The sequence below is a fragment of the Erythrolamprus reginae genome, chromosome 3, assembly GCF_031021105.1.
Source record: "Erythrolamprus reginae isolate rEryReg1 chromosome 3, rEryReg1.hap1, whole genome shotgun sequence".
NCBI lineage: Eukaryota > Metazoa > Chordata > Lepidosauria > Squamata > Dipsadidae > Erythrolamprus > Erythrolamprus reginae.
The window spans coordinates 224,671,670-224,696,342 of NC_091952.1; the positions used below are offsets into that span (position 1 = coordinate 224,671,670).

Genomic DNA, 24,673 nt, shown 5'->3' on the forward strand with positions numbered 1-24,673 from the left:
TTTATATTTGAGGTATTAATGACAGTATATAAAACTTCAATTAAATCATTTTCATTTCTTTCATTGACGTGATGCTTTATCATTTAAAACATAGTTAAAAATGTTCATAATAAGTCTGACTTTCACAATGAATACTTTTTTGACGCTCATATTTTGTACCTAATAGGTGCTAATACCTAAGGGATACATAGAATTTTATTTGTAACCTACTGTGAGTTTATATAAGTACACTGCTGATAAAAAACGCACTTAATTTTTGACAAAGGTTTCAGTCTGAATTTCTTGGGGGGAAAAGGAAGAATTACTATTATTGTATTTGAAAAGTAAAACCTTGTAACTGAAAACATAAGTACTGTTGTGGTAATTTTACCTTGAACCACATTTTCCTCCATTTGACCAGTGTAAACTCTGCTTCCTGCCATTTTTAATGAACGTTCAAGTGGTCTTCAGAACAGATTAATATTTAGAAACTGGCATCTGTTTTTGCTGTGAGTATTATTTGTTAAATATTATATACCCTTTCCACTTGAGCTCTGTATTGTCCATTTGAGAATGGTCCCCTTGAAGCTTTTTTATCAGGTTACAATATACTGTGGTTGGTGTTTGTGCGAATGCATTTAATGCTGCAGTGAAGTATTTTGTAAAGACCCAAAGTTTATTAATTAATTTTAGTATTTATTACAAAGTACATATCACTGAAGGCAAGGGATGATTAGATTTTGATTCCACCTTTATATTTGGTCAAATTAAGGTGGGGAACATAATCTAATACTTCTGCACTTTCTATTTTCTCACAACAGCCACCTTGTGAGGTGGGTCAAACTGAAGGAGTGTAACTGGGCCAAAGTCACCCTGCCAGTTTTCATGCCTCTTATTTTCCATAGTATTATTTTTAACTGTTGGACTTAAATTGTTTTAAATTTGTTTTAGAGGTTTTAATATTATTTGTATGTTTAATTCTGGTTGTGAGCAGCCTAGAGATGGGCGGAATACAAATTGAATGGAGTGGATAGGTAGATAGGTTGGTAGGTAGGTAGGTAGATTATCTATCCATCCATCCATCTATCATATCTATAAATAGATAGATAGATAGATAGATAGATAGATAGATAGATAGATAGATAGATAGATAGATAGACAGACAGACAGACATATACATAGATGTTATAGATAGAAAATGACGGATGGATGGATGGATGGATAGATAGATGAAATAAAAAATGACAGATATATAGATGATATAGATAGAAAATGATGGATGGATGGATAGATAGATGGATAGATAGATAATCTACCTACCTAACTATCCATTGCTTCATTCAATTTGTATTCCGCCCATCTCTCTAGGGACTCTAGGCTGCTCACAACCAGAATTAAACATACAAATAATATTAAAACCTCTGACAGATATATAGATAGATGATATAGATAGAAAATGACGGATGGATAGATGGATAGATAGATGGACGGACAGACAGACAGATAGATAGCTGTGGTTTAGAAAATAAACTGATCATTATATGCATTTATCTCTTCGGATTCTGATCAGACCTTCCAACGTTATCAAGCCACGGAAATTAAATTAATGCACCCCACGTTTCTATTCCCACGGGGTGTGTTTCCTCCTCCCCCTTCCTAGCGTGCATTTAAAAAAAAAAAATTAACACTGTTCGTCCTAAATGAACTCTGATAAATGATTGTGACAGATGCACGGCGAGGCGTAACAATCGCCACCGTTCTGTCCCCGCCCCCTCCCTCCCCACCAATAGAACGAGCCGAAGCTTCGGCGTTTCCACGACAACGGGAGGAAAGAACTTTTTTTAAAAAAAAAGTTCTGGCCTTTGCACGATTCACAGCGACGCGATCGGGCTGGAGGAGAGTGTGCAGATGGCGGAAGGGAAGCTGCTCCGCGTGCTGCGGGCCGGCTCAGGGACTCGCTCGCTCTCCCTGGCACATCGGGGGCTGCAGTGCCCGCCGCGGGGCTTGGCTAGCTTGAGCAGCCTGGAAAACCTGAGCCTGCGAGACAACCAATTGTTCAGTCTCTCTCCCGAAATGGAGGCTCTGAACCGGGTGAGGGAGGCGGTGGGCGGGTCCGGGGGGGGGGGGAAGAGGCGAGATCCTGGCTTGAAACCGCATGCGTGAATCAGGGTTATCACTCACTTAACCCTGATTGTAAGTTTTGCTACCCAGAATGGTGGCTGAAGAGGTCTGCGACTGGTCCAGCCAGGCTCCTCTTGCATTGCTTATGGCAGTGTTTCCCAACCTTGGCAACTTGAAGATATTTGGACTTCAATTCCCAGAATTCCTCAGCCAGCAAATGCTGGCTGGGGAATTCTGGGAATTGAAGTCCAAATATCTTCAAGTTGCCAAGGTTGGGAAACACTGGCTTATGGAATGATCTCCAGCAGCAGTCGTCCTAACTTCCATACCTAGAGAATCTCTGATATTGCAAGGAAAGAGCAGAGGGGAAACATTCACACCGTTCTTAGAATTTTTATTTTTTTTAAAGTCTATATTCATTATATTGAAGCTGTCCTTAAACTGGTTGCTGTAACAAATGTGTTTAGTAATTTTGATCTCGGTAATCTCGGTTTGTTTCATACATTAGTTTAATAATTTTGTTTAATAGATGTGTGTAATAATTTGGATCTAGGAGATCTCATCTTAATTTGGATCTCGGTAATCTCAAGATACTGCTGAATTTTGAATGAATAGTTTTTCAATCCAGAACAAATTTGGAAGCTACACTGTTGGAAATCTTCATTGAAAAAAGATTTCCCCCCCCCAAAAAAAGAAAATTAGTGTAGTGGTTTCTTAAAATAGAATAGAATTCTTTATTGGCCAAGTGTGATTGGACACACAAAGAAGTTGTCTTTGGTGCATATGCTCTCAGTCAGTGTTCCCTCTAATTTTTTGGGGGGGTGGGCGGAAAAGTATAGTGTCTGAGTGGCAGTCCCTTCGGGACTGGGCGGCACAGAAATAATAAATAAACAAACAAACAAACAAACAAAAAACCCACCCTGTTTTGCCTCAGAGAATTTCAAAATAAAATACTGTACTGTGTGTCTATAACAGTGAGCTCATAATAGGGCAACTCAATATCAAAATGCCACTTAAATAGTTGAGCTAGTTTCAAACTAGATTTAGATTTTCTTTCTCTCTTCCTTACTCCCATTCTTTTTCTTCCTCTTTTCCTTCCTCTCTTTTTTCTATCTGTTTCTCTCTCTTCCTCTCTCTCTCCTTCCCTCTCACTCTTTCCCTCTTGGCTTCTGGGCAGGTTTGGAAAACTCTGAGTTGATGATAACTTTTAAGTGAGCAATTGCTCACTGCTCAGCTTAGAGGAACTATGCTCTCAGTGTACATAAAATAAAATATACATTTGGGAGAATATGACTCGGGTTGAGGCAGGAATAGTTATCCCCTGACATGGAATGAAGAAACATTTTAAAATGAGTGCTTCTCCTATTGAAAAAAAAATAGATATGCATTTTAGGTCTTTTGAACAACATCTTTGGAACAATTGAGAACTACGGAGTAGTATTTTAATCATTTTGCTGCACAATATTTTGTGTGTGTGTGTGTGTGTGATAAAATGTTACCGTGTGAGTGAATAAATATGCTGTCATTGTAATAGTGTAAACCCATGGCAGAATCAACATTTGACCATTATTAAAATTTCAGTTTAAACATCTCTAAATAAAGGCTACTTACTGGGATTGCCAAAATGTAAATACAGTATCTGAAAACTGGAGATGCTTCTTGTATGAGAAGCAAAACGTTTAACTAAAAGTCCATTTGCTGTTTGGAAAAAAAGCATTTTTGGGACAACAATGACCTGAATGATTGAGAATCTCCACAAGACATTCAGCAAAGTCATATTATTGCAGCTTAAGATAGATACCTTCATCCATTGCACATATGATTTCTGTTATTATGTTTTGCATTTCATAGCTTATAGATCACTATGTTATGTGAGCCAGCTAATTTATGAACAAACTTGGACTTAGGGCAACCATGTCAACCCTGCAGTATTATTTGGAACAAAATTTCATTTTATCAAACATAATACTTAACTATACTCAGTCATAAAAACCAGGTGGGTAACTTTGGGCTAATCATACTTTTTAACCCACCTCACAGGATTCTTGCTATGGGGAAAATAGGAGGAGGATAATGTTTGCCACTTTTCAGTTATTTGTAAAAATAATAAAGGTGGGATACAAATAAAATAAATAAATATTGTATTCATCCATACTTTGAGCTCCTGAATGAAAAACAGGGTTATTTCTTTAATAAAATCATAAGGACTACTGTATTCCAAGGAATTTGCATGTCATTCCACTCTATACAAAATCTTTTTCCGATGCCATGCCACAGGGCTACCCTGCTATAATAATGTAGGGTTTTGCTTGTGGCCCATTTCTCAATGTCAAGCTAACTGATAATAATGCCCAATTTTGTTTTAAGAGATAGAATTTATGTTGTATATTTGAATCACAGGATAGTTTCAGCTCTTAACATGATAGTTCAAACTTAGGTAGTTCTAATGTGCGCAAGTGTCTTTTAAACCTTAGAGGAGAACTGATTAACACTATCAAATATCTGATTGTAGTTGAAGGTACTAAATTTGGGAAATAATAATTTTGAGGAGGTCCCAGAGCAATTGAAATATCTCAAATCTCTGCAAAAGCTTTATTTGTTTGGAAACAAGATCACCAAAATGTCACCTTTAATATTTGGTAAGAGCATATGTGTTCAAAGTCAGATATTCTATTTACTATACAGCAGTTATATAGCCACATATACTATTTATTCAGCAACAAATCTATGCTATATGATGAAATCTCTCCCCTCATTCTACTGTACTGAAATCACTTATTTACACGTCCATTCATCCTCATCATAATATATTATTATTAATGTAATAATAGTGTATTATTATAATTTCTGTTGTATAAGGTGGCGTATGAAGGAAATGAATAGTTTTAAAAGAAAGGTATTTTATTATCAAAGTTTTAACTGATGCAATCTCAGAAAAAAATCTGTCATGAGAAAAGAGGAATGTCTTTTTTAAAATAATATCTTACTTTGGGAAATTTTAAAGAATCTTTATGAGAGAAAGAAAACAAAACAAAACCAGAAAGTCTTCATCCCAAGAATCTACTCCAAATTCACCCTTCCCCTATTCAGGCCTATGCTCCTTGAAAAAAATTATTGTCCTTTTAAAAATAAAAATGTTTATTTAATTTTTATTAACAGTTGTTACTTATAAGCTGCTTTATCTGTCTTCTATCACTGGAGCAGGGGTGGGTTCTGGCTTACCTCGCTGCCGATTTGCTTTCTGAGGTGCTACATGGGCATTGGCATGCTGCGCGGATGTGCATGGATGAGAGTGCTAAAAAAAACCTGCGCATGTGCAGAAGCAAAAAAACCCCCAGTGGTGCCGCCTACGGTCCTGCCAAGAGAAATGGTTCGGGGGCATTGCAGGCCTGGGTCGCTGCCAGTTCTAGCATCCCAGGCTGCCAAGTTACTACCAGTTATATAGAATTGGTCCAAATAGGCAGTTACACACCTCTGCACTAGAGACTCCATCCTCTAAACATTCTTTGTTGCCAGTAGTTCATCTTCAACTGAAACTTGTCCTAACAAAGCTAACAGAGCCTTCTCTATGGGGCCCCGGCCCTCTGGAATCAGTTCCCTCCGGAGATTCGTACTGCCCCCCTTCCTCCCCTTCTGTAAGAGTCTTAAGACTCACTAATGTTGTCAGGCCTGGGTGGTTAGATCTACCCCTTGGCCGGTGAAATGTTATGTATGGTTGTAGTTCAAATGGGTATGATTGTTTTTTAATAGATCTAACGATTTTAGAGTAGGTTATTTAAATTTTACATAATTGGATTTAGCGCATTATATTGTATTGTTCTTTTTTGTATGTTGTAAGCCGCCCCGAGTCTCCGGAGAGGGGAGGCATGTAAATCCAATTATTATTATTACTATTATTATTATTATTATTATTATTATTATTATTATAATGCAGAAAAGAGGTTCGGTGTGATCCTTAAAACCCTCAAGTGCAGAATTCTGTGAATGCTCTTAAAAAATAGATTTAAAAAAAAGTAGAAATGAAGGTCAAAAAAATAAATGCATAGTGGGATGGTACTTACATCAAATTATATAATTAAATGTACTCTTGGTTACTTAAAATAGCATTATGACCACAAAGGTTTATATAAATAAAATGGAACATTAGGAGACTAGTCATAATATAAGACTCCATATCACTGCAAAAGCTTTATTTGAAGGCCATGTTTGTTTATAGATGAATTGAAGAATTTAGAACTTCTCAATCTGAACAAGAACCAACTAAGTAATCTTCCGCCAGAGATTTGCAGGTAAATTTGATAAATATCAAGAGGAGGTTTGGCCCGAAGTGGCTGCAAAGGATAAGTTAGTTTTAATAACCCATCACTAATTTTGTGAGCATCAGCAGCATTTGAATGATTAAAGGAGTGTTGCAATGTGATGGTTTCTTTGCTTCAGTGCATGTGTAGAAGCAAAAAACGGGTAATTTGTAATGGAATTGTGCAGGTTGTGCATGCACAGCTTGTGCACGCAAGGCGGCAATGGAGCTAAGCTACATGCTTCATTGCCATCACCAGAATAGCATTCCTGCCATTCCGGTACCTAGCCCATCTCTATACCTCACCCATAAATGTGTGCACAACCTCTCCATGCTGTCCCCCTCTGCATGTGTGCAGGCCTCACTGAAGCCTCTGGACTTCCGGAAGGCCTGTTGGGCCATTTTTCTCCCTCTCTAGGCTTCAGAAAAGCCTTCGGAGCCTGTGCATGGCAAAAAATGGGCCTATGGGAAGTTCGGAAATGAACTTCTGGTAGGCCCAGTGGGCTGTTTTTCATTCTGCCTAGGCTTCGGGAGGCTTTCCTGAAACCTGGGGAGGGCAAAAACAGCCTCCCATGCCCTATGGAAGGCCAAAAAATGGCTGGCCAGCATATGCATGCGCACTGGAGCAGACATAGGGCAGTGTGTGCCACTTATGGCATGTGTGCCATAAGTTCACAACCATGATCCTAAACAATCTGGATCAGCCATACAATTTGAGTGAATGGTTTTGGGTCAATCATTCTCATAGCTTGCCGCAAAGGGTGGTTGTAGGGGAAAATAGGTCCCTTTGTTTTTGAATAAAATGTGAATTAAGTTTATATTCGATGTTACGCCTAACAATAGAATATAATAGTAAATTATGTCAGGTGGTATCTGCAAAAACTATTTATACATCATTCCATTTATCTACAGTAGATCAGTACTTCTCAACCTTGCAACTTTATGACTCTATGCTGGCTGGAGAATTCTAGGAGTTGAAGTCAACACAAACTTGCCAAGATTGAGAAGTACTGATCCAGATCAATTTTCTGTTGCTTCAATACTGTAAACCAAGGTGAGCCCATAATATATTGTAATTTTTATATACTGTTTTATAAAATTTCCTAATTTTTAATTCCATTGGAGCCATTTGTTTCGCACTGGGAAACATTCAAAGATGTATCTGCCTTGAAAACAGCCCATGTTGAACTGTATAGAACAGTTGTAAGCATAGATATAGGAAATGTTTTATGTCATTTTGTACTAAGTCAAAGTTTTTATTACCATTTTATATCATAAAATATTTTTTAAAATTTGTCACATTTCAGTTCCACAGGAGCCTTGAGTGCTAGATTTTTGACCCATTTTGTAAGTGAGCCCATTTGAGATATCTTGGTTCAAAAATTTGGGGTCTGATGTAACATTTTGTCTAGTTACAGATTCCAGGAACAAAACAAATAGTATATCGGTAGGTTGTTCAATAACGATAAATTGAACATCACTTCCCATAATATCCAGCCAATGTGGTGCAGTTGAATTGATACCTGCTGAAGGCTAGAAAGGCTGATTTAAGAATATTCTATAAGTAATTTCATTAAAATTGATTTATATGCAAATATTAGAGGCAATCATTTATAAACAATTGTTAAGCAAATATCCTCAAATACTTTCTTCCTATAGGCTTCAAAATCTTGAATGTGTGAGTTTAGAAAATAACAAATTGGAAAAGATTCCCAAGGAATTTTGTTACCTTCAGAATTTGCATGAACTTCACTTATCCCACAATTTCATCACCTCATTACCTGAAGACATCAAACATCTGAAAAAACTCAAGATCTTGACTTTGTCAAGAAATAAAATAGAATTGCTTCCTGATGTGAGTAACTGCTTGAAAAACAGTGTATTATATTGTGATCATTAAAAAAACCCATGCCTTTAGGAATTGGGTAGGCAAATGAAACAGGCCTTGAGACGCTCAATCCAAAGAGCCAAGGATGATAGAGAAACATTCAAAGAAATCTCTATTTCAGCAACATTTGGAGGGGTGAAATTTTTCACTCTACTGCAAGGTGATCTTTTGTGTATTCTTGTAGTTAACTCATCTTGCCCAGAAGGTTGACAGGCATTGACCTAAATTTAGGAGATAAATAGCCAAAGGTTTTGTTTATGTAAAATACAGGTAGTCCTTGACTTATGTACACAATTAGGACAGTGATGAAATCTAAAAATTTTCCCCACCGGTTCTATGGGTGTGGCTTGCAAGCCAGGTGAGCATGGCACTGATGGGTGTGGTTTGGTGGTCAGGTGACTGGGTGGGTGTGGCCAACTTGTATGTGGTGAAACTCATTTAGCAACGTTCTTATTTAGCAACCAAAATGTGCCTTCCTTCCTTCCTTTTAGTTGCCTCTTTAAAAAACACTTTTGGGACAACTATGACCTAGATCAGTGATTTCCAACCTTTTTTGAGCCGTGGCACATTTTTTACATTTACAAAATGCACACCACCAACCAAAATAACATTTACCTCCAGTCCTGACCAGGATTAGAAATCGGGACCATGGGGAGGAGTAGCAGCTTCAACTACTCGCCACAGCCACACAATGACAAGTGCACGGCAGCCCAAGCGGGGACCTTCCTTGGTGTGGATGAGAGGTGGCTTGCTATTGGTTCATTGCTAGTGGTCGGGATGAATCGTAGAAGGTGATTGGTCAGTGAGCGTTCCTTGTGCCTCCACTCTTCCTGTCGCTGAAAGCTGGAGGGATTGTGAGGGGAATGTTTATGTTTGGATGGAGGTGGCTGGCAGCAGGCCAGATAAATGGCCTCCACGGGCCGTATCCGGTACGCAGGCCATAGTTTGGGGGCCCATGTTTAATTTCACCATGGCACACCTGACCATGTCTCATGGCACACTGGTTGAAAAACACTGACCAAGATGACTGAGAATCCCCATAGACAAAGACTGGAACAAAATAATGATACCGTACATAGTTCCCTCTAAGCTGAGCAGTGAGCAATTGCTCACTTAAAAATCATCATCAACTCAGAGTTTTCCAAACCTGCCCAGAAGCCGAGAGGGAAAGAGTGAGAGGGAAGGAGAGAGAGGGGAAGAGAGGAAGAGAGAGAAACAGATAGAAAAAAGAGGAAGGAAAAGAGAAAGAAAAAGAATGGGAGTAAGGAAGAGAGAAAGAAAATCAAAATCTAGTTTGAAACTAGCTCAACTATTTAAGTGGCATTTTGATATTGATAGAGTTGCCCTATTATGAGCTCACTGTTATAGACACACAGTACAGTATTTTATTTTGAAATTCTCTGAGGCAAAACAGGGTGGGTTTTTTGTTTGTTTGCTTGCTTGCTTGCTTGCTTGCTTGCTTGCTTGCTTGCTTGCTTGCTTGCTTATTTATTTATTTATTTATTTATTTATTTATTTATTTATTTATTTATTTATTTATTTATTTATTTATTTATTATTTATTATTTCTGTGCCGCCCAGTCCCGAAGGAACTGCCGCTCAGACACTATACTTTTCCGCCCACCCCCCCAAAAAATTAGAGGGAACACTGATACCGTATAGCAAAAAAACCCTTAATTTAATATAATTTAGGTCACATTTAAACAAAAGTGAATTGTATTAATTATTCTCCATGTTATTCTTCAATTATTTAATGATAATTGTTCCTTCTTTCACATTAAAATTGAAATTTGATGGTTACTTCTGGGGATATTTTAGAAATACATTCCAAGAATTCAGTAATATTATGCACGTTCAATTGATAACACTGTAGAATATCAAAGTAGGTCTACTTAAGTTTGCACTGAAGGGCACTTATTTTAATATTATTAATTTGTATTTATTATTTTTAATTAGGGAATCTGCAATCTGAAGACACTTAAGATTCTTGATGTTGCAGGAAATAATATTCAGGTTTTCCCCAAAGCAGTAAGTATGATTGTTAATCAAACTCTACAATCTATCTATCTATCTATCTATCTATCTATCTATCTATCTATCTATCTATCTATCTATCTATCTATCTATCTATCTATCTACCTACCTACCTACCTACCTACCTACCTACCTACCTACCTACCAGATTTGTATGCCGCCCCTCTCCACAGACTGGGGGTGGCTCACAACAATAGTAAAAACAATGTACAATAAACAAATCTAATATTTAAAAAGTATCTGAAAACCCATTAATTTAAAACCATAAAGCACAAGCATACCATACATAAAACTATATAAGCCTGGGGGAAATGTCTCAATTCCCCCACGCCTGATGGCAGAAGTGGGTTTTAAGGAGTTTGCGAAAGGCAAGGAGGGTGGGGGCAATCCTAATCTCCAGGGGGAGCTGGTTCCAGAGAGTCAGGGCCACCACAGAGAAGGCTCTTCCCCTGGGTCCTGCCAAACGACATTGTTTTGTCGACGGGACCCCGAGAAGGCCAACTCTGTGGGACCTAACTGGTCTCTGGGATTTGTGCGGCAGAAGGCGGTCTCGGAGATATTCTGGTCCGATGCCATGAAGGGCTTTATAGGTCATAACCAACACTTTGAACTGTGACCGGAAACTGATCGGCAACCAATGGAAACCTCCCTAACCAATCTTCTATTGAAGTCTAATGGTTGGTCTAGGAAATATTCAAATATAATGCATTTTCAACAGTGCCATTTCAATATATCAAGAATCTTTACTTGACTTTTGATATTATACTTCTGTAATTGTGTTTATGCTGTTATTGCATTTCACCAATTTGTTTTTGTACACGAATCTTACCATTTTGTTGCTGCAGAAACACACTGTTGCTTAGTAAAGTTTAATAAGTTTACACACAATCACAGATGGTAAAGAATTGCAGATTAAATCAGCCAGATCAAAGGCTTGCTAAAAAAAAATGGGTACAGTCAGCCTCATAAGCCATTGAAACGGATCTCTAAGCAGAGCCCCATCATTTTACTGCAGCTATAGAAAATGTTCTTTTGTGCGCTTTTAGATTGCTATACAAAAGACACAAGGCCTTTTCAATCTGGGTAGAAAAAAACATTCACTTTTTTACCAATTGTATTTGCACCTTTGTTCTTTTATCTGTTCAAATATGATTATTTAGGTACACTCCTTCTATCTGGGAAGGTCGTCCTCTTACACCGAGCGCGCAGTTTCGGGAGGGACGCACATGGAGTGGTGAGGGAGGAAGGGGACACCCGCCTAGCCAGCCAGATCAGCTGAATCAACCCTGGCGATCAATGGGGTGACAGATGTCGCAGCCAGATCGCCCTTCAGATGAGAATATGTTTTATAGAACATATTGGGGGAGCATGCAAAGGAGATGAATTCACTTAATATTTTATATCAGTACCTTACATTTGTTTAATATAATTCTTTACATGAGTTATATTCTCATGTTTTACTACTCAATTTTAGCATATACTGCATTTTAACTTATTTATCAAAATTCCCTTTATTTTATCCAATTTTATTGTATTTTAACCAGTCACAGTTTTATGATGACCGTTGTGGTCCCTGTTTTTGCTTTGATATGGTTGATTGACTAATCAAATAAAGTTGATTGAATTGATTACTTAGGTTATCAATCTAATCTAATCTAATCCCCACTCTCTCTTCCTTCCTCTCCCTCTATCTCCCCCTCTTTCTCTCTTCCTTTCCTTTCTCTCTTTCTCTACTTGACTCCCCAAAAGACACTGGACAGATTATAATTTGAACAAATGCAATAAAATTGCCAGGGGGCAAAACCAAACTATAGGCCTAAGATGTATGGCAAATAGCTTGTGTTAGTGGAAAAAAATACTAAATATATTGTTTTATATTTACAATGTTATTTTATTATTTAAATAGATGGGATATCTTCAGCTTGAGGAATTTTACTGTGAAGATAATCCATTGCTTCAGAAAAAACCAGTTAGTGCCATACAAGAAGAGGACATTCTCACTCTTAAGGTTATTGATACAGAAATAGAATACGTATTCAAGAAACTATTGACTTAGCCTGATGTTTTTCCTGAATTTCACATTTATATTTTGCTATTCGAACAATTTCAAATAACTATTTTGTAGCCTGGGATATAGGTTGAAAGTTATTGTTAATTGAGTACTGTATATTCGTTTTCAAGTTTAAATAGGTTGAAATGATTTAGCATAGTACTAAAATCTTTAATGATATGAGTTTGAGATGATTAAAACATCAATTAAAACAGTGGTTGGGTTGAAGTGTAGTCCTAAATTATTCTTTGTTTTAAATATGGGCCAGTGAACAATTGGTTTCATGTAATGCCAAATCATATAAGTAATGGTTTATGAAATTATATGGGTCCACACTAAAATAAAAGAACATGTTATCACCCAGTAAAATGTATGGATCAACCAATAATTCAGAAGGACGGAGCATTTTTGATATACACTATACATCAAATGTAAATGCCGACTGCCAGCAGTTTGGCAGTTTGAATCTCACTCAAAGTTGACTCAGCCTTCCATCCTTTCAAGGTCGGTAAAATAAGGACCCAGATTGTTAGGGCCAATATGCTGAGTCTGCTTAGAGAGGGGCTGTAAGGCATTGTGAAGTGGTATATTTCTACTTGCTATTGCTATTCCCGCATAGTTTATTTCACACTTTTAGAAATAATAATAATAATAATAATAATAATAATAATAATAATAATAATAATAATCAACAGATGATCCAAAGTGAAGACTCTGTAAAGAAACAGATGAAACAATAGATCACATACTCAGCTGCTGCAAAAAGATCGCACAGACTGACTACAAGCATAGACATGATGCTGTGGCACAGATGATCCACTGGAACTTGTGCCGGAACTACCATTTACCAGTGGCAAAGAACTAGTGGGATCATAAGCCCGAAAAAGTGGTCGAAAATGAGCAAGCAAAACTACTGTGGGACTTCCGACTTCAGACTGACCGAATTCTGAAGCATAACACACCAGACATTTTGATCGTGGAGAAAAAGAAAGTATGGATCATTGACATCGCAATCCCAGGAGACAGCAGAATTGAGGAGAAGCAGCTAGAGAAATTAGTGAAATATGAAGATCTAAAAATCGAGCTGCAACGACTCTGGCGTAAGCCAGTGAAAGTGGTCCCAGTGGTACTTGGCACGCTGGGCGCAGTGCCAAAGGATCTCAGCGGACATTTGAAAACCATCGGAATTGACAAAATTTCCATCTGTCAATTGCAAAAGGCCGCTTTACTGGGATCAGCAAACATAATTCGCCTCTACATCACGCAGTCCTAGGTGCTTGGGAAGCGCCCGACTGGTGATGAAATATGAAATCCAGCATAGTGATCTCGTTTGCTGTGTTGTACTGACATAATAATAATAATAATAATAATAATAATAATAATAATAATAATAATAATAATTTATTAGATTTGTATGCCGTCCCTCTCTGAAGCCTTGGAGCAGCTCACAACAATAAAACATCATATACAAATCCAATGTTAAAACAGTCTTTTAAAAACCCCTATTAAAACAGTCGTACAGTCGTACACCATCCATAAAGTCAAAGGCAGCTAAGGATATATCAATTCCTCCATGCCTGGCGACATAGATGAGTTTTCAAAATTTTGCAAAAGGCAAGGAGGGTGGGGGCAGTCCTAAATTCCGGGGGGAGGTGAATCCAGAGGGCCAGGGCCACCACAGAGAAGGCTCTTCCTTTGGGACCCGCCAGACGGCATTGTTTCGTCGACGGGACAAAACAATGTACATTCTGCAGATCTCAGCACAGATGTATTTAACATCAGTAGTTACTTTTTTCTTTACGTTGTCAGGGACCATGCTAAAAAATAAATTGCTACTGGAAAAAATTACAACCTATCTCCTTATTACGTTTGGAGGGGGTTACAAGCACTCCTACTTAGGCAGAGTTTTTGACATTTTAGTATGAGGTCTACTGTTTTTTTTTCTTTTTGTCTTCCTTCTTAATTATGTTCTAATAATGGTTTTTGTTGTATTTTTCCTCAGTTGCACTCTGCAGTTAAAAAGACAGTGGCGTATAATTTTTCTAAATTAAAACTTCTGGTGACATATTTAAATTTATATTACAATTCTTGTCAATAATATTTATTATTTTGTCTTTTAAATCCACAGGAAATAACAGCAAGATTTATTTTTACTCAGCTGGAAAACGAAAACCCTCTTTTATGCAGAGCAGTAAAACAAAATCCACAAGCACAGGATTTGCTTTCCCAGAGGCAAAAATGTGCACACTGTGGAAACAGCTTTCTGGGTATGTGGCTAGAATGCGTGCGCTTCATAGATATAAAACAGGTAAGTTACTTTAATATTATAGCAATAGCACTTTGACTTATATACTCCTCCATAGTGTTTTTACAGCCCTCTCTAAGTGGTTTACAGAGTCAGCATATTGCCCACAACAATCTGAGCTCTCATTTTACCCACCTTGGAAGAATGGAAGGCTGAGTCAATGTTGAGCCTAGTGAGATTCGAACTGCCAAATTGCAGGCAGCCAGCAATCAGCAGAAGTAGCCTACAGTACAGTGGTCCCTCGATTTTCGCGGGTTCGAACTTCGCGAAACGGCGATACCACGGTTTTTCAAAAATATTAATTAAAAAATACTTTGCTGTTTTTTCCCCTATATCATGTTTTTCCCCGCCCGATGACGCCATACGTCATCGCCAAACTTTCGTCCGCCTTTAATAAATATTTTTTTTAATAAACTTTAATAAATAAACATGGTGAGTAATAATCTAAATGGTTGCTATGGGAATGAGAAATTGCAGTTTAGGGGTTTAAAGTGTTAAGGGAAGGCTTGTGATACTGTTCATAGCAAAAAGTAGTGTATTTACTTCCGCATCTCTACTTCGTGGAAATTCAACTTTCGCGGGCAGTCTCGGAACGCATCCCCCGCGAAAATCGAGGGAACACTGTACTACACTCTAACCACTGCACCACTAAGGCTCTTCACTATACATTTTTAAAGATTTTTAAAGATGGAGTCACTGCAATTTTAAGACTTTAGCTAGATTTTATTGATACATGCTTTTTTAATGCAGTTCTAAATGTTAAGTTTCTCTTCTGCATTCCTTCGTAATAAAAATTGGCTTCCAAACATAAGTAGAATCCTGACAAATTTAGAGAAGACTCCATATGCTTGTGAACTAATTTTCTACCAATAGTTAAGCAGATCTTATTTATATTCCAATAAATTTTGCTCTTTTTGATTATTCTTTGCTTTTTCAAAATCAATTTATTCAGTTAGTAGTGCAGTTCTAAGTAGGTACAAAGAATTAGGCTAAATGTGGAAATAAAAGGAACTAAAACCAACAGGACAAATTCAAAGTCCAGGCATTCGCAACAATACTACAAAATGAGCAATACGTTTAATTGTTTTAAAATTTTCTAATTTCTTATATAGGACTCTAAATAAAGTAGAGGAACTTTTAGGTGGCATAACCAGGGGTGGGCTGCTGGGGGTTTGCAGGGATTTAGGAGAACTTTTAGCTAAGATTCTGTGCAGTTTGGAGAACCCCCCTAAATCCCACTCCTGGCTAGACCCACGGACCCCACCCCGCCCCTCCCAGGAGTCCCCATGTGGCCTGTTTTGGATTCAAGTAAGTGCAGGTTGTCGGCTGAAATTGAGCAGCAAGCTTGGCTTGAAGTGTTGCTCAGGCGACAGTTTCTAAAGTATCTGGGTCAACGAGAGTGGAGGCTAAGCTGTAAATTGCTGGTCCTCAATAGTTTAGGAAAATAGCCCGTTTCCTGTCGTCATCTGCATCTTGCAGGTTGCTTGCTTGTAGAAAGATTCTAAATTTGGACATGTATGATGTCCAGGATTCCGAGTCTGAATTGAAGAAAGGTGGTGGTGGAGCCATGACCGAACTCATGGTTGCTTGGCGGGAGTTCGACCTCCTCGTCGCCACTGTTAAATCACTGCACCGGAGACTTCTGTTGATCCATAACACGTTTATTCAATAAAACACAACGAGCAAGCGTTCTCCTGAAAGGCAACTCCCAACAAGGGCAACGGCTAACCCGTTGCCCTATTTATACCTTTTCTTAAGCGCGGGCTTTCTAACTGACAACCGTTTAACTTTGGCGGCAACTTACATTTAGCCGCGTCTTAACCAATCAGTGAATTTCTTCAATTATTTAAACGAACACAACACAGGGCATGCCTGGTGGCTCGGGGGGACAAAAAGTGGGCCTACCAAAAGTTCGAGAAGGCTGGAAATGGGCCCGGAGAGCATCCAGAGCTTGGAAAAGCCAATTTCACCCTTCTGGCTGTTCGAGGAAAGCCTCTGGAGCCCAGGGAGGGCAAAAACGCCCTGTCTGCATGGTGCAAGAGACTGACTAGGCCACACGTACCATGTCCATGCCCACCCAGCAACCGGTCAAAGAACTCCTTGCTAAACATTTTGAAACCCATCCCTGAGTATAAGTCCATTAAATATCCTGTTGTTAGGAATGCAAAGTTATATATAAAATTAAGAATAGGGCTCTTAAAATACAGCTTAACCTCTGGAATAAGAGTATAGAAAAACTATAACTTCATCCACATTCTAATATTGCTATTTCAGCATCCAAGAACGAAGATGGTGACAGTACCAGTAATTGCGCTGTTCTACAAATAGAAGGGCAAAATTTATATGTTACAAAATTGATCCTATGATAGAAAATGTTCACTATCAAATAGAATATTTACTGACCTTTCATAGACATTAGTGTCATGATGAGAATTCCCCCTAAAATCCTGACAGGGATTTATAAAATCTATAACACAACACTCCATGTCCTGCTATTTATTTTTCATTTGGCATTTTAAATTAGAATACTTCTTACTCCCAAGATCCATGATGCTTTCCGTAAAGGATAAAATGCAACTCCTATGATTTTTAATTACTATGACTGGAGGTGATAGTTACTACGTGAGCAATGAGTGATTTTGAGATGAAAGAAAGAGGAGAGAGATGGAGAGAGAGAGAGAGATAGAGAGATGAGAGAGTGATGGAGGGAATGGGAGCGAGAGAGAGGGAGGAACAAAGAGGAAGGATGAAAGGGAGAGAAAGAGATGGGGAGAGGGAAGGAGAGAGAAAAAGATGAGGGAGAGAGAGAGGGAGGGAGGGAGGAAGGTGAGACATGGAGGGAAAGGTATGAAGGAGGGAGGGGGTCAAAGAGAAAGAGATGGGGGAAGGGAGAGAGGGAAGGAGAGAGAGAGAGAGAGGGAGAAAGGGAGACATAAGGGAGAGGGAGAGACATGCCTGTTTTCATAGAAAAGAAAACACTGAGAGCCATAAAACCTGAATAGGCATGGCTGGGGGGGGGGGGGTGTCATGTGACTCGGCAGAAGTGAGTGACATTAAGTTAGCCAAACCCACCCAGTCATGTGACCATGAAGCCACACCGACAAAATAAGCCACACTCACAAAACCGGTGCTAAACATTTTTTTAGAACCTACCCCTGCATATGTTTGCCTGAGGGCTTTTGTTTCCATCTGTAATATAATAAAAAATTGCTTTTGAAAGACCATGTTGTTTAAAGTTTCAGACCTGGAGAAATCTATTTTGGAAAATTATTGTAATTGTATATAGTAATAGCACAAGGTTCAGTCATATCTTGAGTTGAAAGCAGTTTAACAAGCATAATAAATTACATTTATATTGAAATTGATTATATGACCAATTTCACGCCTGGACCATATCTGGAACATTGAGAATGAGTAGAAAAGAAAATTTTGTGAGAAAATTAGGGAACACCAAAACTTTCTTCGACTGGGACACTGAACTTTATACACATTTATAACAAGAAATACGTTTTATAGTAAAAAAAAGTTTTATAAAAATAAACAAACAGTGCTTATATTTTTGGATTTATCCCCATGTAATTTAAACATGGGTATTACAAAATGGAGGTTTGAATGCAGAATTCAGTGACCCAAAGTGAAGATACCTCAGTGCGTTTGTGAACTTTTTTCGTACAAGAACAAGCAGAACATTACTGTTTAATTTCAAAGATTACATTTTTGCATAAGAAATAATGAATAGAAGCAGTACCACCCATATAATGTATACATTTGAGTAGGCGTTTAAAGTCTTATACAACAATTTCTGTAAACAAGCTCTTGGACTAAGCTGAAAACAGACGTCATGTAAACAAAATATTCTTTTTTGTTTTGTAAATTATCCATTTTCTCTCAGTTACAGATATTCAGTATCCATCTACCCAATGAACATTTCTTATGAGAAGCAGCCCAATTACTCTGGCTAAGTTCCCAAGAACACATGGGACTCTTTAAAAAACCTTTCATGCCATTTTGCAAGCTATATTTGAGTGTCTTTTCCACATGGGAGAGTTGCTTGTGAAACACAACAAACAATTCCCCTCAGGCAAGCACTTAATTTCTTTTGACCCAACCAATATTTAATATCTCAGTTCTCATCTTGCAAAGTTGACATTTTGTGTGAATATAGTGGAAAGCACACAATGGCATTTTGAAGGATTTTTAATTTCTAAAAATAAAAAAATATTTTTTGGACACCTCATCTACAAAAAGATATTGATAAAATTGAAGGGGTCCAAAGACGGGCTACAAAATTGGTGGAAAGTCTTAAGCATAAAACTTATCAGGAAAGACTTAATGAACTCAATCTGTATAGTCTGGAGGACAGAAGGGAAGGGGGACATGATCGAAACATTTAAATATGTTAAAGGGTTAAATAAGGTTCAGGAGAAAAGTGTTTTCAATAGGAAAGTGAACACAAGAACAAGGGGGCACAATCTGAGGTTAGTTGGGGGAAAGGTTAGAAGTAATGTGAGAAAATATTATTTTACTGAAAGAGTAGTAGATGCTTGGAACAAACTTCCAGCAGAGGTGGTCGGTAAATCCACAGTAACTGAATTTAAATATGGCTGGGATAAACATATAACCATCCTAAAATAATAATAATAAAAAAACACTACAAGAAATAGTATAAGGGTAGACTAGATGGACCGTGAGGTCTTTTTCTGCCGTCAATCTTCTATGTTTCTATTTGACAGTATAAATGTGTGTGTGTGTGTGTGTGTTGAGGCCAGAACAAGGCTAGCTGATGAGGCCAGAACAAGGCCGAAATAGCGCTAGCCTAGTCTCCCTTAATATATATATATATCACATGTTTTTTGCTGAAATTTTAAAATTAAGGGAGACTAGGATGGCACCATTTCAGCCTTGTTCTGGTTTGATCAGCTAGCCATACCCTTACTGGGATTTGATCCAGAAGTTTCTGCCTTGTAAGGCAGAGAATTAACAGCTGAGCCACCAGACCTGATCCCTTCAGCTCTGTACCTGAATCTATATATATATAATCCTGAATTTTACTGGTTTCTTACTGGTTGCAAGTTAATGGATAACAGAAAGGAACAGTGGTATTATTTTTCATATAACTTACCTGTAGAATAGAATGATAACTAAAAGTTTGGACATAGATGTGAGAAAACAGATTTATTCTTGACACTTGTTAACCAATTCTCACCTAATTATATTGGACTAGATTGTTCTTTCCATGTTAGAATCTCTGGCAACTTCAGAAAACTCCTTAACTGCAGATACAGTTTATATTATTTATCAGAAAATGTGAAATTTGGAAGTGTTTATATTATATTTTGTGAATGTACAAAAAAAGGAATGTAAAATTCTGTAACCTGAGTGTCACATTTTCTCTCTTTATTTTTAGAAGCGAATGAAGACAAGCAAAAACTTTCAGCTTTTACCTGTGAGGTCGCTAATATGTTCATACAAATGTTTTTACCAACGTGATCGTGAAATCTTTGGAATATCTGTATGGTAAAGCATGCAGTAAAATAGTGCACCAATCAACTTGCAGCTATTGTAGTTTTCCAAAGAACTTTAAAACTGAAGCCAGTATTTATTGCTACATTAGTATTTAATTAAAAATTAATAGGGTTTTTTTGGAAGCGTAATTTCAGAAAAATGATGGCTGATAATGCATTTTGGCAAACTCCACTTCTCAGATTAGATTAGATTAGATTTATTGGATTTATATGTCGCCCCTCTCCGCAAACTCGGGGTGGCTCACAACAGGGTAAAAACAGTACATAATAACAAATCCAATACCCACCAATCCAATTACAATTTTAAACTAATAAATTCATAAAAAACAGTCCCAGAATATTTAAAAAAACACGCATACAATCAATCTAACACCAAAACAACATGGGCAAGGGGGAGATGTTTCAGTTCCCCCATGCCTGACGGCAGAGGTGGGTTTTAAGAAGTTTGCAAAAGGCAAGGAGGGTGGGGGCAATCCTAATCTCAGGGGGGAGCTGATTCCAGAGGGTCAGAGCCGCCACAGAGAAGGCTCTTCCCCTGGGTCCCGCCATACGACATTGTTTATTCGACGGGACCCGGAGAAGGCCAACTGTGTGGCCCCGAACCGGTCGCTGGGATTCACGCGGCAGAAGGCGGTCCTGGAGATATTCTGGTCCGGTGCCATGAAGGGCTTTATAGGTCATAACCAACACTTTGAATTGAGTAGATTTAGCTGGGCAAGCGGCATTATTTAACTTTCAGGTAAAGTTTTCTAATGTAAGCTAACTGATTTGGATTATATTCTTTCTCTTGGCTTCTCTTTATCCAGACTAATGTGAAATTATTTGTTTCTCTCTCTGTCTGAAAATCTAGGGTCAGAATTTAAGAGCAAAAAATTCTTTTAACATATGTGGGGTGATTGACTTTTACTTTAAAGCCTGTTTTCTAGATGTTTATATATAGGCTATAACATTTGGCATGTAGAACTTTCAACACTGGAGAAAATGTGTTGGGGGATTTTAAAAAGAAATGGCACGTAAAAGGGATTTATTTACTCTTAGGTGCATTGATTACAAAAAAATCTATTGGTATCATGACAGATTTTGAAAAAAAAAATCAACTTTCTGTAAGGAAGCAGGAAGTTAAAGTTATGTGCCTGTTTTCTTGCTTTTCCAGTTATTATATGAAGGGTTGTTTTTTTAATTCTTACAAATGTTTCTATACTGTAAGCCAGCGGTCCCCAAACTATGGCCCGGGGGCCACATGCGGCCTGCTGAGGCCATTTATCCGGCCCGCGGGTGATGACAGGAGCACAGGATGCGTCCGTATTCTGTGCTCCTGGCCACTGTTCCCTCTAGCCTGTGTGGTCGCATGGCTGCGCAGGCAAAAAACAAACTCCTAGGGCCGGCGCCATTTCCCCCGCCCAACAGCTGATCTACTGTTGGCCGGGAGAAACCCCCGTGGGCTCTGAGCCCCGCCCAGCTTCTCCGGCTGTGTCTGGGGACCACGCCCCACCCACTCCTACCGATATTCTTCCCGCCACCAGGAAGAAACAGGAAGCAAATCCCCATTCCAGGAAACAAGAGGCAGCGGTTGGATGGCCTTGCCACCTGTGCACAGAAGCGGCGCCCTGGGGTAAAAGCGGCGTAGAGATGTGCCTACACCAGAGCTGTCACCTTGCCCTCTCTCCACCTTTCCCATAAGTTGACTTGTGAGGAGTCTCATTTTTTCAGCAGAGAGAGAGACGCACCCCCTCAAGTTCATGGCCGGGCACAGAAGTTTTGTGAGAGAGAGGGAAAAGAGAGAGAGAAAGAAAGAAAAGGGAAAGAGGGTGAGGGAAATAGAACTGGAGAGGAATGAAGGAGGGAGGGAAGGAAGGAAGGAAGGAAGAATGAAATGAATGGAGAAACAGAGGAAGGAAGGACTGTTTTGGGGGAGTAATTTTTTTTTACATTTTCTCTTAGCATACATTCAAACAACACAGTGTACCATCTAATTTTCAATGAATAAAATGCGGTATTAGTAACTAATATCAATCATCAAAAAAGTTTTTTTTCTAATTTTGTCATCCAGTTACATTCATTTTTTAAAATTAAATCCCCTCCTTAATGTTCCTTCAAAAAGTACAACACCAATTATATTTCTAAATTATTACCCATTATGCCAAAGTGCTTCCTTCTTTCTTTATACATTTTCTATAAGCCAAGAAAACCTTTTATAGCCAATCAAATGTTAACAAAAGAAAATTAAAAACAAAACATAAACATATATGAATTTCAGACTTCTCCTAACCCCTCTAAATAGTATGTTCCCATTTTGTTTTTACTTTAAAATAAGGTATGTGCAGTGTGCATAGGGAATTGTTCATAGTTTTTTTTTAATAGTCCGGCCCTCCAACAGTCCGAGGGACAGTGAACTGGACCCCTGTGAAAAATGTTTGGGGACCCCTGCTGTAAGCAGTGGTGGGATTCAATTTTTTTTACTACCGGTTCTGTGGGTGTGGCCTGGTGGGTATGGCATAGCTTGGTAGGCGTGGCTTGGTAGGCATGGCAGGGGAATGATACGGTAAAATCTCTATTCCCACCCTACCCGCTGATTATCTGTCCCTTCTGATTATCTGGGACTCGAGAGGTCCAGATAATCAGATAAGGGCAAATAGACAGGGTCATGGCCATTCAGAGGCGGTGTTTACCAGTTCTCCGAACTACTCAAAATTTCTGCTACTGGTTCTCCAGAACTTGTCAAAACCTGCTGAAACCCACCTCATGCTCATATCACTAATTATATTTTAACAATACCAAACTTACCTTAAATATAAACATTTACAGTTTACATGTAGAGGTCATGCTGAAAGCATAAGTAGAAGCAGATGATTGCCTTAAGTATGGATATGTTCGGTTTGGCACAATAACCTTATTGAAAAACTACACAGCAATGCAGACTTTTTTAAAAAAATCTTATTCAGCCTTTATATTAGGAAAGAAATGACCTTACACAATTATAGATATCTTTAGAATGTATTGAATGATTTTTCCACTTTCCTAAATTTACAAAAAGATCAAGATGTCCCTGCCTACTGTAGGCATAGAGTTTTTTGTACAAATAGTCTTCGACTTACAGCCACAATGAAGCTTGGAATTTCAGTTGGAAATTGTTGGGGTCATAAGTCGGGTCACCAACTTACAGCAGTTGTAAAGTGAATCATTGTGGTCCTTAAGCAAATGGTTGTTAATCCCATCCATTCTTCTGATTGGACATTTTTTACTGGAATTCAGAAGGGGCGAAAGTCAGAAACATCTCTCAAGCAAATTTAAAGTTATCATTCGGATAATTCAACTAACACATAATTCCAATATAATAATTTGGAAATAATTACGAAGCTGCTTCTGAATGGTTTGGACTCTTTCTCTTCTACAGAAACAGACATCTGCATCCCCCCATACACACTCCATGCTTAGAACTTTGAAAACCACATTCGTATTGCAATTATACGAACAGTTTTGTGGCATTCGGAATGAAAACAATCTAATAGCTGCTGTACCTTTAACCATGAAGTCAAGCTGTCAGGATGTTGGTTGCCAATTTCTGCAAAAGGTTTTTTTCCATGATAATTTCTACTCAATCAATCAATAAATCAATCAATCAAAGTAGAAGAATTCCAAGTGAAAACACATAGAACAGTTTTGCATTCATTTTGAAACATTTGGTTAGTACATTTGTTACATTTTAAACTACACCTTGAACTCAGCAAATTACGCAAAAGAACCACTGCAAAACTCAAGCAACCATAAATCAATGCAAAAATTTCTCCCAAGCTGTTTTCAGTCTACTGCAAAGGTATGGATTAAAATCACGAAGGTGCTATTCTGTTTTGCAACTGAAAGTGATGTAATAACTCACCGTGGTTTCTCAGAGAGATCAAATAAATGCACATTCACCATTATTGTTGCTTTGCTTAGAACAGTAGTTCCCAATCTGGGGGTTGGGACCCCTCTGGGGGTCAAACGTCCATTTCACAGGGGTTGCCTAAGACCATGGGAAAATACAAATTTCCCATGGTGTTAAGAACTGAAGCTTCTATTCTGGCACCTTGGAACATATTTTTACAATCTGACCTTCCAGCCAATCAGCTTAAAGCTCTGTTGGGAGAATTGGTGCTACACTTATGGTTGGGGGTCACCACAACATGAAGCATTGTATTAAGGGGTTGCGGCATTAGAAAGGTTGAGAACCTATTTAAATTAAAATTGATGCATTTGCTGCTGGTACTGCTTTTCAAAACTGATGAGATTTTAATAAATGCTTTATTTTTCAACATGGACTGGCAAGTTACTTTGATTTCAAGGATCCCTGAGATCTTGGGGGAACTTCCAGGAGTCCTTTAATAAACATTGTATTACATAATATAATTTCCTGAAGCCCAGAAGCATTCCAGTCTCAATTAATCAAGCAACAGTTGAACAATAGAAAAACAAGCACTATTTTATTTTGCAATTG

General features: G+C 38.2%; 1 protein-coding gene across 1 annotated transcript; it reads left to right on the forward strand.

Moving 5' to 3' along the window:
- Positions 1–1,878: 1,878 nt before the first annotated feature.
- LRRC69 (leucine rich repeat containing 69) lies at positions 1,879–20,390 on the forward strand. Its single transcript, XM_070749214.1, has 8 exons — positions 1,879–2,070; positions 4,613–4,739; positions 6,317–6,389; positions 8,057–8,252; positions 10,242–10,313; positions 12,226–12,327; positions 14,498–14,677; positions 20,082–20,390. The coding sequence occupies exons 1-8, from the start codon at positions 1,888–1,890 to the stop codon at positions 20,193–20,195; spliced, it is 1,047 nt and encodes a 348-aa protein (XP_070605315.1). The 5' UTR covers positions 1,879–1,887; the 3' UTR covers positions 20,196–20,390.
- Positions 20,391–24,673: the final 4,283 nt, after the last annotated feature.

Coding starts and splice junctions, on each gene's coding strand:
- LRRC69 (XM_070749214.1), top strand. CDS start 1,888: ATGGCGGAAGGGAAGCTGCTCCGCGTGCTGCGGGCCGGCTCAGGGACT. Junction 4,740..6,316: donor AATGTCACCTTTAATATTTG/GTAAGAGCATAT, acceptor GTTTGTTTATAG/ATGAATTGAAGAATTTAGAA. Junction 6,390..8,056: donor CTTCCGCCAGAGATTTGCAG/GTAAATTTGATA, acceptor TTCTTCCTATAG/GCTTCAAAATCTTGAATGTG.